The following is a 14035-nucleotide window of genomic DNA, read 5'->3' on the forward strand; positions in this document are numbered from 1 at the left end:
TGACAATGAGTCTTGTTCATGTTAAATGTTATTGTATGTGGTTGAATTTTATAGACAAAAATAAATGCAAGATCCCTAATTTAAGTCTAGTTGCTAAGCATAACTTAAATGCAGCCCAAAACATTGAAATCTTTAACTTAAAAAAAAAAACAAAACAAAACAGAGTAGCATATATAGCCTTATGGACCAAACAGAATAAAAATGCATGTTAGCTATCAATTTATGTAGTTTTCTACAAGATATGCAAAGGATCTTCAAAAAGAAAAAAAGTACAATCAAAAACAATTTATTTCCCACATGTATTCACATGATGGGGTATAGCTACAAATTAATTACTGAAAAAAGGGTAAATTACACCTAAGGTCACTCAATTATTAGTAAGTTTACGTTTTAGTTATTCAACTTCAAAAAGCTACAAAATGGTCATTGAACTATTCAAAAGTTCTCCAAATGACGATTCGACAATCGATACAGTGTATCAGTACCCATCAATGAGTAGAAGAACATATCTTAGATCCAAGTTGATCTGATGGTTAGTGTCAGAGATCAGAGATCAAAGAAGAAAGCTGTTTGGATTTTGGTTCACAGATTCGTGATGCTCAAAATTATTTCATAAAAAAAAAAACTGAATTGTAAAAGAAAAGAGGAAGGAGAGCTTTCGATCGGTGTAGGTGGTGTGAATAGAGAAGACCATATAACAATGATTTTAATAGTTCAATAACCATTTTATAGCTTTTAAAATTAAGTTATCAAAACGTAAATTTATTAATAATTTGATTAAATTTCTTTTGAGGAAAATGATTTTAATTTTGGGTAAACTATTAAAATAGTCACTTTTGTTTACCTCAAAGTTACATTTTAATTTTAACAAATGAAAAACATAGAAAACTACGTTAAAAGAAATGAAAAAGGGAGGAAAACAAAGGAGAAGCGAAGAGAATGAAAATAAATAAAAATAAAAGGAAAGTTAAAAGAACATAAAATAAAAAATTAAATTGCTCAAAATAAAAAAAATTATAGGGACCAATTGTAGAATTTAAGCTAAAATTTTCATTTGAAATGATAATTTAATATGTCACATCAGCTTATCGTTACACCGTTAACAGCAATTAATGGCTCAGTACCTAAAATGCTACAACACGATAACGTAAGTGACTAAAACATAACATTTCAAACAAAAGTGACTAAAATGTAACATTTCAAACAAAAGTGACTAAAATGTAACTTGAGACAAATAAAAGTGACTATTTTAGTAGTTTACCTTTTAATTTTTATTCCCTCTTGTACAAGTTGAGTTTTTGAAATTTTGATTATTATAATCATTATAACCCCAAAACTCAAAAGACCTTAGAAACCCCCCACCAAATGGAGGATGGGGACATCCATGTCTTAATTATAAAATTCCTAAGGCTACCATTTTCATTTAAAATACCTACCCTTTAACGACCACCCTTACCTGTTTTCTAACATTCAATCCTTTTTGTCCAAAATTTTCAGCTATGGCAGAGTTAGAGAACCCAAGTCTGATGCCAAATCTCATAACATACTTGTCTTGTCTTCTCCACAAAGTAGCCGAGTCCAACGATGTAAACTGTCGGTTCCAGCCTCAGAAAGTTTCAGTCTTTCATGGTCTAACTCGACCAACTATCTCAATTCAAAGTTATTTGGACAGGATTTATAAGTATGCAAATTGTAGCCCTTCCTGTTTTATCGTTGCATACATTTACCTTGATCGGTTTGCTCAAAAACAACCCACTTTGCCCATCAATTCATTCAATGTTCATCGCCTGCTTATTACAAGTGTCATGGTTGCTGCCAAGTTCATGGATGATATGTAAGTTCTTCGATTTTGGGTTTTCCTTAGTTTTTTGGTTTGCTTTTATTGGAACTGTAAATCCATTAAAATTCCCAGAAATTCAAACTAAGTGCAGGCAGGTGAATCCTGGTTTTCATTGTGATATGTTAAGGTATAAACGTAGTAGGAGTCGGATTACATTTTGTTTCATTTAATCAGAAAACGAGAAAATTAGTCCTTATATATTAGATCAAAAATTAAATTGGTTCTTCTCCTAAAAGTTTTATCCACTTTAACATAAAGTAGACATAACATGTCACGTATCATTGTTTACTTATTCTGTCAATCTATCAATTTGCTGTGTTTACTGATTTGGAATAATTTTTGATATTTCAGATATTATAACAATGCTTACTATGCAAAAGTGGGAGGAATCAGCAGAAGAGAAATGAATTACCTTGAAGTGGATTTTCTATTTGGGTTGGGTTTTCATTTAAATGTAGCCCCCAATACTTTTCACACTTACTTCACTTACCTACAAAGAGAGATCATGTTGCAACCACCACCAAGTATTGCAGAATCATCATTAAGTCTTGATAGGTCATTAAAAGTCCACTTATGTTTCAATGAAGAAGAATCCTCTCATCAAAACCAACAACAACAATTAGCTGTTTAAGGACAGCCTTTGTAGAGGTAGATGTAGAGATAGTGACTTTGTTATAAGCAATTTATGCATCACCTGTGCACTAAAAACCCACATGTTGGCCTCTCTTTCTTTCTCTTCTTTTATCATTTTGTTTGTATTGTGGTTTCCTTTTTTGGGTTTTTGGATCTCAAATTGTTTATGTAATGTACAGATGGGAGTTTCTTCTTTACAGTCTGTCTGGGCTATATATCAAAAAGTCTCATTATCAATCAATTTCTCCAATTTCTTTTGCTTCATCATTGTGCCCCCCCTTTTTTTTTCTTTTTAGTGCTGAGGAAATTCCTATATAGCTGTAAATTACATCTTATAATAATCTCATTATACTACTTGATCAACTCTAACACCTTGGACTTGGATTCTCATATGGAAGTTTCCTTTTCATTCATGTTAACTGCTACTTTTGGGATAAAACTAATATGGAAGTAATTGTTCCTATACGTTATATTAATATCTGTATATTAGATGAAAAAATAAATTAGTGATTCTGTTAAAATTTTATCCATTTATATTATTAAAAAAATTTTGTCCCTATATGTAGAATGAAGTACACATAGTGCGTTACGTGTATCATTAATTTACTCATTTTTTTAATATAAAAATTAAAATACAATTTGACTTCTAATATTGAGATGTCTATAATGCTTTTAATATCTTCAACCAAGCTAAGATTCTTATAAAAAATCTTTATTGGAAGGTGGCATTGTGTGTATGACTGGACAGCATTAGGGTAGGGACAGTGCTGTATTGGTGTGGCTACAAATACTTGGTAGAGGATGACAATGTGGTGTATTTGGCACTCGTCATTTATTCATTTTGGAAGGGACATGAGACAAGGAACATGTGCATCCAGATGCAACAACCATGATGGTCCTGCAAATATTAGCTTACAAGATAGATTCAAATATATATATATATATTATATATACGAAAGAAGAGTGGCAGCTGCTAATAATGTTTTGTATTGGCCGTACACTACAGGTTGAGCTATTAGGCTGCCAAATATTTGTCTGTAATTGTTAGATATGACAAAAGTTTCATGTGACTGTCAAAAGATAAGTTTAAAATATTTTAATAATATCTTATTTGAATGAAACAATGATCAAATGCTCGTTTGACATAAATTTAAATTGTGTTATTATCATCCCCTATCTCTTAATATTGTATAAATAATAATAATTTAATGATATGATGATGTATGTTATATAACTTTGAAACTGGATGCTATATGTTAAAGTTCCAAAAAAAATTATAGATGGATCAACATGTAAAAGTTCCATGCTTTTTCTCCATTGGTTAGGGATAAGGTTGGCTGAAATGTGGGACATGGAACCAAAACATACCCATTTTCATATTAGTTAGCCTAGCTGAGCCCATAGTCGTTCACCCTAATAATATTGGGGCCTTAGCTCAGCAACCGCATAACTTAGCCCAACTGGTCTCGAGCAAGACCAGAGCATTTGCCCATTTCTAATATTAAAAATGGGTCTCCTGCACTTTTGTGTCATAAGCTTACCACGCATGAAATCAGGTTTCTAGCATTACTCTCAATGAATGGAATTAAGCTCCAGGGAGTGATGGTTATAATGCCAATTTTTTTCAAGCTAGTGCAATATATATTTTTTAATACTAGAAATCTGCTGGGATCTTTCAATTCTACTGTGCTTCTCAAGGTACTGATTTTAGACTTATTTCTTACTATTCAACTCTTTATAGTGCATTATAAAGATAATTACCAATGGAATGAAAGTCTGTCTGCCTTTTATCATAAATGAGAACTAAAGTGCATTTATGGAGAGTAGAATTTAGTTGATAATGTACTTCTTGCATTAACGGTTATGAGAGGAAACATTTATCTTCGAGATAAGCTATTAAGGTGGATACTAGGAAGGCTTTTAACTCTGTTAATTGGGACTTTATTTTTCAAGTTTTAAAGCTGTTGGGGTTTTCTGATGTGTTCTGTCAGTGGATTTAGTAACTGTTAATGGTGGTTTGATAGAAGATTCTTCTAGGGAAAAGGGTATTAGGCAAGGTGACTCTTTATTTCTTTACCTTTTCGTTATTATAATTAATGTACTTCCCTGGGAGCACAAAGTTTTTCAGTATTATCCAAGATATCGAAAGCGTTAACTAACACATCTGTGTTTTGCAGATGATTTGTTGGCTTTTACAAAGGGAACAACTGAGTCTATTGCTGCCATTAGTAATGTTCTTTGACTTCTTTTATAATATTTTTTGGTCCATAAGGGATAGTGGAGAAAATCACAACTTTAATAGTCTTTTGTTTGCTGCCAGACTTCAACTTTTGCAATTGGTTATCCTTAGTATTCAAAATTCTCGGTGTAGCGTTATGTTTCTTCCTACCAAGGTTATTAAGAAAGTTACACATTTTCTTTGGAAAGGTTCAGCAAAGGAAGCAAAAGTGAGTTTGGACTGGATATGTCATTCCAAGGCTGAAGGAGGGCTTGGAGATAAAAACCTATTTCTTTGGAATAAAGTTTGTATGATGCAAAATTCGTGGTAGGGTGGATGAAAGCAAGGTTCCTTTGGATTGCTTGGGGTTCATCTTTACATTCTTAAAGGTCGTAGTGTGTTGCTAGTCCAAACTCAATCATGTCATAGTTGAGCATGCAAAGTTCCTTGACATAAGATTATTTGGGGTAATTTTACTATTCCTTGACATACTATTGGTCCATCTATCAAACCTAATTTTGATATAACTATTTGTCAAAAGGAGACATTAGCAATTAATTGAAGCCACCTAGGGTAATTGGGTACTACTTTTGGTTTAGGTATGGTCTGATGAAAGGAATAAAAGTTAAAAGCAATCCATGGGGGGGATTAGTTGAAAAGTTTAATAATACTAAAAGGAGGTTAGTTCTCAGTTAGCACCCTTTTACCAATACTTTAAACAAAACCCAAAGGAAAAGACAGATAGCTAAGCTGGAATAATGTTACAGCCATTGACTAAACAAAACTTAGGCAACCCAATGTTAAAGATTATGTTCTGTAACAACATATGTCTCTTACATACGATCCGATGTACAATAATTACTCCTTTTTGAAGACGATGTTGAAGAGCTGAATCAAACACCGCAGTATAAAAGGCACGGAAGCTGCCGCTATGACGTACCGGAACCTGACCGATTCGTCGGGAGTAACGGCGAAAATCGCCGAACCGTAAGTGACGATCATGGAAACGGTGGCAATAATAATTTCGAAATGGAAAGGGAACCTATGAGTGAGAGAGATGATAACAAGTATGGAAGCAGAGAGAGCGAAGGTATTGGAAATCAAGAAAACATAGTAAGCTGCTGACTGAGATGCATAAATGGCTCTGCCGGCATGGTGTCCGTTGTCGTTATCTTGCCATACGCCGCCAGGAGGGTTGACACCAGCTTGGAAAGTAACGGAAGCTATGAGGGTAGCAACTACTAACATAATGTTACGGACATCGCCAGGCTTGTCTCTGCCTTCTTCGTACTGGAAATGCTTGTACCAGCTCTTGCCTGTGCTTAATCGGTTTAACATTTTTTAGTAAATTGATGGGAACGATAAGGGAGGAGATAGTTGTGTATGTATAGGGGCCACGATGGGATTGAATGGGTCAGTCAACACGGAGGGAAAGGTTTTATATATGGGAGAAAAAAGGGAAAGGTTCTCCCCCAGAATAAGCTTTCATCCTCCACTCTTGACTTTTTGGATTAAATAATTAATACAAAAATAAATGAAACATCAAGCTGCTTTCGTCACAATTTCCTGCTTGCTAGTGCTGGCCCAAAGTACTTGCCCCATCCAGTCCTTGAAACAAAGCCAACAGCTTGTTTAGAGATTTTAATTAAAATTTTCAAGAGTTTAATAATATTTTTTTTCAAAAAGTATGGATCTATTAGGAATGAAACAAAACCTTGGGGGTGTTGGATATTAGTTTTAAGGATAGTTTGTCCTATAATGTATCTCAAGATTCAACCCTCTTCGTGGGCATGAGTGAACCTTCTCATTCGGCTCTTAATAAACCTTATAAGACTATTATAGGATGCGATAGTTTTCTTTTAAAATATTCCTTAATATACAACAATGATATTTATATAAGCCTTTTTAGATTAATTATTCAATTTCTCTTATAATTAATACCAACTTTATATTAATACATGGGTTATCTAAATTAGAAACTCTCATCCCTTCGTCACCTACTAACAAAATAGATATTAAAGTTTCAACTAGGCTATGGAACTAGGCTAGCAAGAGTTGTACACACTCGATAAATCTTAATTCACCTGCTCTCCGACATGCACTTAAAGATATTAAAGTTTCAACTAAACCTGCCGGGACGGGCATGACCTTTTTGTCAAGCAGGTCAAATAAATCTGAAACTGCATCATCTATGTGCCGTAATACTTTGGGGAAGATGACCAACCCGTAAATACTCAAAGTAAAGATGTCGACCTTTTTTCTCGTATACGGATGTGCCAAAATCAAATCCCGTAAACTTTTCCAATGGATGCATTTATTATCTCCCTTTTGTTTAATCCGGGTTACGACCCATTGCTCGCTCATCCCAGTTATGCTTATTAGCCTCTTTAAGAAAGTCAGGATGTTGGCGGCTCTAGAATAAGCTTTGTTGGCTTGGATCCTCGGGCAACAGAGTAGAGTTGTGTACTCTTCTACGGTGGGCACCAAGTCTACCTTCCCAAAAGTGAACCAGCTATAGGCGGGATTCCAATACTGGGCAAGAGCTCGAAATAAGTGCTTATCCACTTTGACATCGAGTAAATAAGGCAAATCACCATATTCAAAGTAGAATAACTATTTGATTTCGTCATCCCATTGGTCCCATATTTCTTTCAACTCTTGAAGATTATTCAGAGTCACACTGATGCGAGTGAAATCTTATAATTCCAACATGTACCCTTCAGTCAGGCTGTCGCCCTTCTCTTGTTGTGTTTTCTCGAACCATATTCGTACAGCTGCATTGTCCTCCACTTTATCAAGAAATCCATTTTCCATGACAAGCTCTCTATTTAGTAACTGAACGCGAATCAACACCCTTTTCTATGATGAAAATGAAATGCAATCATAGCCAAAACAAAACAAAACAAGTCAGTACATTTCATACAAAGCTAGAATACAAAGCAAGAAATAGTAAATAGAACATCTATTCGGGTGACCACTAAGGTTTGACATGGTTCTACCTAGGGTGGGTTCTTTAAGGCTCATTATATGCGGTTTGGTTCTAAAGTAAGGGTACCTGAACCAGCAGATTCCTCAATCCTCACCTTTTATAGGCTCATATGGACCGAGTTTAGTTTAGGGGAATACAATTTCCTATGGCTATACGGAGGTGAAGACCTCACGAAGACATATGTATGGATGTATCCCGAAAGCAATCCACTATCCTATATGGATGTGAAGACTTCACGAAGGAATAACTTCTCACTCCCACTTAAGAATGGCAAAATGGAACGATTATGCCATGCAATGTGTAGAAACATACCAAGAGAAACTCGAACCAATAAAACCGACATACTAAATCATTGTGTAACCCGATATAACAAAGACATTATATACCACAAAAATAACATGAAGGATGAAATACAAAGAAGGGATCGTCAATTTCAACCGAATTATCAATTTTCAACAAAAATACCAAAAAGTAATCAACTCGCGACTTGACTCTCTTATTTTGTCCCCAGTGGAGTTGCCAAGTTGTCGAAACTTTTTTTTTGAAATCGACTTTTATTTTAAAAAACGAAAAAAATGGAGTCGCCACCAATCCTTTTTAATTAGGTGTGATTGGATCACCTCAAGACTCGTTAGATTTTATTAAAACGATAATATTTGGTCTTACAAATTTAGAAAATGGGTTCGGGAGTTGGTTACATACGAGGAAGGATTAACACCCTTATAACGCCCAAAATGGGTACCTAATTGATTACTTGATGTCTTAGTGTCGAGGATTGAAAATTGGAAGAGAATTTAGAACACGATCCCTCTTTGCATAATGCTATTAAGATGTTACTTGACTAAATTAAATTAAAATAAAATAAATTAAATTAAATTAAATGGAAAATGCCTTATTTCAAGTTAATCGAGAAAAAAAGACCATGCTCCGTGAGTTAGGACACGGTACCTCGAATTCTCGAAAACCAAAATAATTGCCATTTGATCGCTACCTAAATCTTTCTTTTCATTATTTTAAAAAGGATATTCGATTATTTCGATTTTAGGAAGAGGCCATACTTTGTAAGTTAGGAGCACGACTCTCCGAATTTCGAAAACAATAAACATTGCCTTGGTTTTAATTATTTCCTAGGCGTTATGAAAAATGAATGTAACCTTTAAAACAATGTGCATTTAGAAAAAACAGGATAGTATGTTGTAATATGACACATGGAATGGTGATAGCAAAATAAAATAAAATGACCATGTAAGTAAGAATAAAAGGATGATATTAGTATAATAAGTAAAATAAAATAAAATAAGTATATAAAAAAATACCATGCTGATAAATAATGATAATAATGCAACTATAATAATAATACGAATATCTTATAACAATAATAGCAATAATCATATCATAATTATTATCATAATAATAAATAAATAAAATAATGATACCATAAAATAAAAATAAAACATATAAATAAATGGAAACATAAGTGACATAAATTTTAAGTGTTAAAATAAATGACATAGTAAATAAAGAGGCAAAATTAATCAAGTGAGGGATTAAATTGAAATTTGAACAGAAATTAAGTTATAAATCGCAAAATCATTAAAGAAATGGGAAATAACTGACTAAATTGAAGGTCCAATAAAATCTAATGTCTAAATTTAAAAAAAAAAGATAAAAAAGGCTGAATTAAAATGCGATGTAAAAGTTCAGGGACTCCGAGGACAATTAATCCAAAATAGTACACGAGTAATTCCCTGAGGGGTCAACGGTATAAGGACTAAATTGAAAGCTAATTAAAATCAAAAGGTATAATCTAAAAAAGAAAAGAAAAAAGTGAAATTAGGACCACATTGCAAAAGGCTCAAAGGCGGAAGGACTAGGGCGACAATTAGACCCTTTCCACGAAAACACGCGGATCCCAGGGGATTCGGATCGGGTTGGCCCTCAAAACGATATCGTTTTGGGACGTTTAGGGCCTGGATGAAACGACACCGTTTTGATGACCGTTTTGGGACGTTTAGGGCCTGGATGAAACGACACCGTTTTGATGACCCTATTTAAGTAAAAAAAGAAAAAAAAATTTCAAACTTTTTTTAAAAAAAAATCTCTCCACTTCCTTTTTCTCTCTAAAGCCCCCTATATTCGGTCACAAGACTGTCAGCGCTCCACCATGGCCACCGGTCATCGGTGACGACGACCGTCACCTCCGGTGGCCGGAGTTAAAAAAAATGCCCTCTTTTAGTCCCTTTTACTCCCCAAAGCTAGATCCGAAGGCTAAGCCTTCTAAAAGAGAAAAAAGATGTTCGACACTTCGCACATCACACGTCCCCTTTCGTCGAAGCCTCGGAGAAAACCCTAACAGGTACGGAAGCATCCGGGGTTAGATGAGGTCTCCGACAACAATGGGAGGCGAGACGACCAATAAAAAAACTTTTATTTCTTATTTATTACGCTATTTAAAAAAAATCAGAAGATAAAATGGACTACCTTTTAATGTTTTTGTTCTTCTATTTCAAAAAAAAAATCCCCTTTGTTACAAATCGTTTTCGATCTTTATAGTCGAAATAAAATACATGATATTACTATTTAGTTTTGTGATTTCTCTGTTCCTTTTGCTTTTGTCTCTCTATTGTCTTGTAGGTGATGGTGGCAGAGGTCAACGGCGACGATGGGTGTCGCGCCTTGCCATTTCGGTGAAAGGAGGGGGAGGGACCTCGAGCGACGTGTCTGCTAACATGGCAAATGAGTGGCGCCGAAACATCTTAGGGTAGAATTAGGGTTTCTATTAGTTTAGGATAGTTGAGCTATTGGGCTTTGGGTTATTGGGTATTAAGTTTAGCGGATAGGTTGGGCTATTGGGTCATTACACATAATATTGATTTATTTTTTTACCTTGAACTCAAACCCTAAATTTCGAACCTCGATCCCAAAACTTAAATCTAAACTTGGGGTTCAAGGTTTAAAGTTTAGGGCCAAAATTTAATATTAAGGGTTCGAGGTTCAGAGTTCAAGATTCAAAATAAAAAAAAATATTAAAATTGTGTATAAAAGACATAAAAATTATTAAAATATCATTAAATAATAAAAAATAATAAACGATAGTACAAAGAGCCCATAAAATCATTTTAAAAAGAAAAATAGAAAGATTCCTATCTCATCGAACATGGACCACGACGACAGCTTTACATCTTTGTTTTTGTTAATTACGACAAAAGTTACAGGATGTCAAAAACTGATGACATTTCCACTTAAATTCCACTGTCAATAATATGTTATATTATAAATACGATAACTTGCTTTTCTCCATTTGCTATCATTACTATTGACCAAAAATCTATCATTATTTGCTTATAGTCAATGCAGTAAAATACGAAGAAGGCTATAAATTATAATTTTGGTTATATCTCGTATAACAATATCATGTTACGTATAGTAAAAATATTATTTTTACATATATTTTAGTATACCAGTTAATAATAAATTAATTTAATTAATAATATATAATTATTCATATGATTTATTTTTAAGAAAGAGAATAAAATATTTTCACTAATTTTGAATAAATCTTGTTTTTATAAGAATTATTACTCCTACATTTATACATTTCCATGAGAAGAACCAGAAGTATTAGTGTACTTATCAAACCTAAATTTGATTATATCCTCCTTATATATACATATGCAATTATTACTTGTCCTAAAGTAAAAGAAAAAAAACATATAGATTATTGCTAAGGTGGAATATGTAATAAGGAGCATGTGAATTAGACAAAACCTAGCAACCCAATGTTAAGATTATGTTGTGTCTTGAGTGTTGTAACAAGATGCAACATACTTCTTCATGATCTTTCTAACTGTCAGAATTTCAATGAAATTAATACTAGTTTATGTATCAAACCTAAATTTGAGTTTGGTTCATAGTTCATACATACATACATACGTGTATATATATATAGAGCACCTAGGGTAAGACTTTCTCTGTCTTGAGTGCTATAACAAGACACAACATTTTTCTTACGTTAAACTATATAGACTACAACTTGAGGTACCAAACTGAAACTGAAATACATGATTACTCATTATTGCCATTCTCTGGATCAGACTTGTGGTCATTTTTAAAGACGAGGACCTTAAAGAGCTGAATCAAACACCGCAGTATGAAAGGCACAGCAAAAGCGGCTATGGCGTACCGAAACCGTATTTCATGGGGAGTAACCGCGAAAACTGCGGAGCCGTAAGTGACGGTCATGGAAATGGTGGCAATAACAATTTCGAGGTGGCAAGGGAATTTGTAGGTGAGCGGGATGATGACAAGTATGGAAGTGGCGAGAGCGAGGGTGTTGGAAATCAAGAAAACATAGTAGGCTGCTGAGTTGGATGCATAAATGGCTCTGCCTGCATGATCTCCTTCTTGCCATACTCCGCCAGGAGGGTTGACACCAGCTTGGAAGGTAACGGAAGCTATGAGGGTTGCTACTACTAACAAAATGTTTCGAACATCGCCGGGCTTGTCTACATCTTCTTTGTACTGGAAAGGCTTGTACCAGCTCTTGCCTGTGCTTAAACGGTTTACCATTCTTAATTTGTGCTCATCAATTTTGATCACTCGTGTATATATATACGAGAGCAGGGTGAAGCCAAAACAATTTTTTAGGCGCCGAATGAAATTTTAATTTTTTATGCTTTATATATTTATAATTTTTAAAGTATTAAATTAAAATTTTATAATATTAGGGGAACCAAAGTGTAATTTTAATTTTACTAATTTAAAATTTAAAAAAATAAAAACCTAAATTGCAATTTTTCATTGAATCGCCTGTGGAGCTAAGCTAGGATTTAATTTTATGACCATTGCATATATGATTTGGTCTACTATAAGAAGGTATTATCCGCGTGAGTTTTATTCAGTTTGTTGATTTTAATTTAGACCCTATTAATTCTTAATTCCATCATATTATTTAATTTTATCTTATGATTTTTTGAATAATTTAATACTTTGTAATTTAACTGAATGTTAAAGGAAAAGGTGATTTTAGTTTAATATATAACACAAGACTTTTAACAGTTTAATTTTTAATTGTCTAACCTGCTGTTTGGTTGATGAAAAAGGAAAATGAAACACTGCCATGTTTAGTCAATTGCTTTTTTAGTAGAACCCACCTCTTTCTATGTTCACATTATTCAAGACAAAAATCAATTTTGTACTTTCTGCCGTTTACTATCCCTAAAAATGAATGTTGAGTGGGTTTATTGTTTCATATGTAGCTTGAATTTGAGTTGTGTTAGTTGTATTTGTTATTGTAATTTACTAAAAAAAGTTAAGAGAGATAAGGAAGGAGCACTACACCAAAACAGGCTTTTAGCGGCGATTGAACAAAAAACGCCGCGAGCATTAGCGGCGCCTTACGTAAAATGCCGCAAAAAACCTAAGCCCAACGACATCGTTTTATACCTTTCGGGGCTTTAGCGGCATTTAAAAAAAATCGCCGCTAATGCTCAGATCTAAAGCGGCGTTTTTGAAAAGCGCCGCTAACTCTCATATCTTTAGCGGCGTTTTTGGAAAAGCGCCGCTAATGCTCAGATCTTTAGCGGCATTTTTGAAAAAGCGCCGCTAATTCTCAGATCTTTAGCGGCGTTTTTGGAAAAGCACCGTTAATGCTCGGGGATTTAGCGGCGTTTTCTAAAAAGCGCCGCCAATGCTCGGGGCTTTAGCGGCATTTTTGAAAAAGCGCCGCAAAAACATTTTATCGGTCTATTTACTATTTAATTTGTTTATTTATATTTAATTTAATATTTGTTAAAAATGGATAAATTTGAAATAATGACATGTAGAAATAATTTGAAATAAAAAACATAGAAAAATATTTGTTAAAAATGGAGAAATTAAAATACTATTATTTAAAATAATTTTAATTTTTTTGGGTACATGATTGATTAATTTTTAATTTATATATTAAATAATTTCAAATATAATTGTAGAAGATACGATAGTATTAATTTTAAAATATTTAATTTAATTATCATTATAGTTTAGGGTTTAATATATATTGTTTAGGGTATATATATGGTTAATTTAGGATTTAGGGCCGGTTTAAGAGTTGCAATTTTAAGGTTTATAGATTATGGAATTAGAGATTATGGATTAGGGATTCTGATTTAAGGGTTGTGATTTAAGGTTTATGGGTTAGGGGTTAGAGGTTAGAGGTTAAGAGTTAGGGATTAGGGTTTATGGATTCGATGTTAGGTTAGGCTTTAGGGTTTAGACTAATTAGTGTATTTTAATTTATATATTAAATAATGTTTAGGGGTTAGGGATTCGGGGTCGGATTAGGGTTTATGATTTAGACTAATTAGTGTTTTCT

At 33.6% G+C, this 14035-nt stretch overlaps 3 protein-coding genes across 3 annotated transcripts; 1 reads left to right on the forward strand and 2 right to left on the reverse strand.

The window, feature by feature from the left end:
• The first annotated feature begins 1358 nt into the window (after nt 1–1358).
• On the forward strand, nt 1359–2737 carry LOC105763752 (cyclin-U4-1). Its single transcript, XM_012582088.2, has 2 exons — nt 1359–1834; nt 2192–2737. The coding sequence occupies exons 1-2, from the start codon at nt 1500–1502 to the stop codon at nt 2469–2471; spliced, it is 615 nt and encodes a 204-aa protein (XP_012437542.1). The 5' UTR covers nt 1359–1499; the 3' UTR covers nt 2472–2737.
• A 2667-nt stretch (nt 2738–5404) lies between these two features.
• On the reverse strand, nt 5405–6152 carry LOC105763760 (uncharacterized). Its single transcript, XM_012582098.2, has one exon. It carries the CDS (start codon nt 6027–6029, stop codon nt 5550–5552), a length of 480 nt encoding a protein of 159 aa, XP_012437552.2. The 5' UTR covers nt 6030–6152; the 3' UTR covers nt 5405–5549.
• Nucleotides 6153–11536: 5384 nt separating this feature from the next.
• LOC128035558 (uncharacterized) lies at nt 11537–12276 on the reverse strand. Its single transcript, XM_052625645.1, has one exon. It carries the CDS (start codon nt 12247–12249, stop codon nt 11746–11748), a length of 504 nt encoding a protein of 167 aa, XP_052481605.1. The 5' UTR covers nt 12250–12276; the 3' UTR covers nt 11537–11745.
• Nucleotides 12277–14035: the final 1759 nt, after the last annotated feature.

This window comes from Gossypium raimondii, chromosome 12 (genome assembly GCF_025698545.1).
Source record: "Gossypium raimondii isolate GPD5lz chromosome 12, ASM2569854v1, whole genome shotgun sequence".
Classification (NCBI taxonomy): Eukaryota; Viridiplantae; Streptophyta; class Magnoliopsida; order Malvales; family Malvaceae; genus Gossypium; species Gossypium raimondii.

Excerpts from the sequence above, each read along its gene's own strand:
- LOC105763752 (XM_012582088.2), top strand. The coding sequence starts at position 1,500 with ATGGCAGAGTTAGAGAACCCAAGTCTGATGCCAAATCTCATAACATAC. Across the intron at positions 1,835-2,191 it reads GCCAAGTTCATGGATGATAT|ATATTATAACAATGCTTACT; the intron begins GTAAGTTCTTCG and ends TTGATATTTCAG.
- LOC128035558 (XM_052625645.1), bottom strand. The coding sequence starts at position 12,249 with ATGGTAAACCGTTTAAGCACAGGCAAGAGCTGGTACAAGCCTTTCCAG.
- LOC105763760 (XM_012582098.2), bottom strand. The coding sequence starts at position 6,029 with ATGTTAAACCGATTAAGCACAGGCAAGAGCTGGTACAAGCATTTCCAG.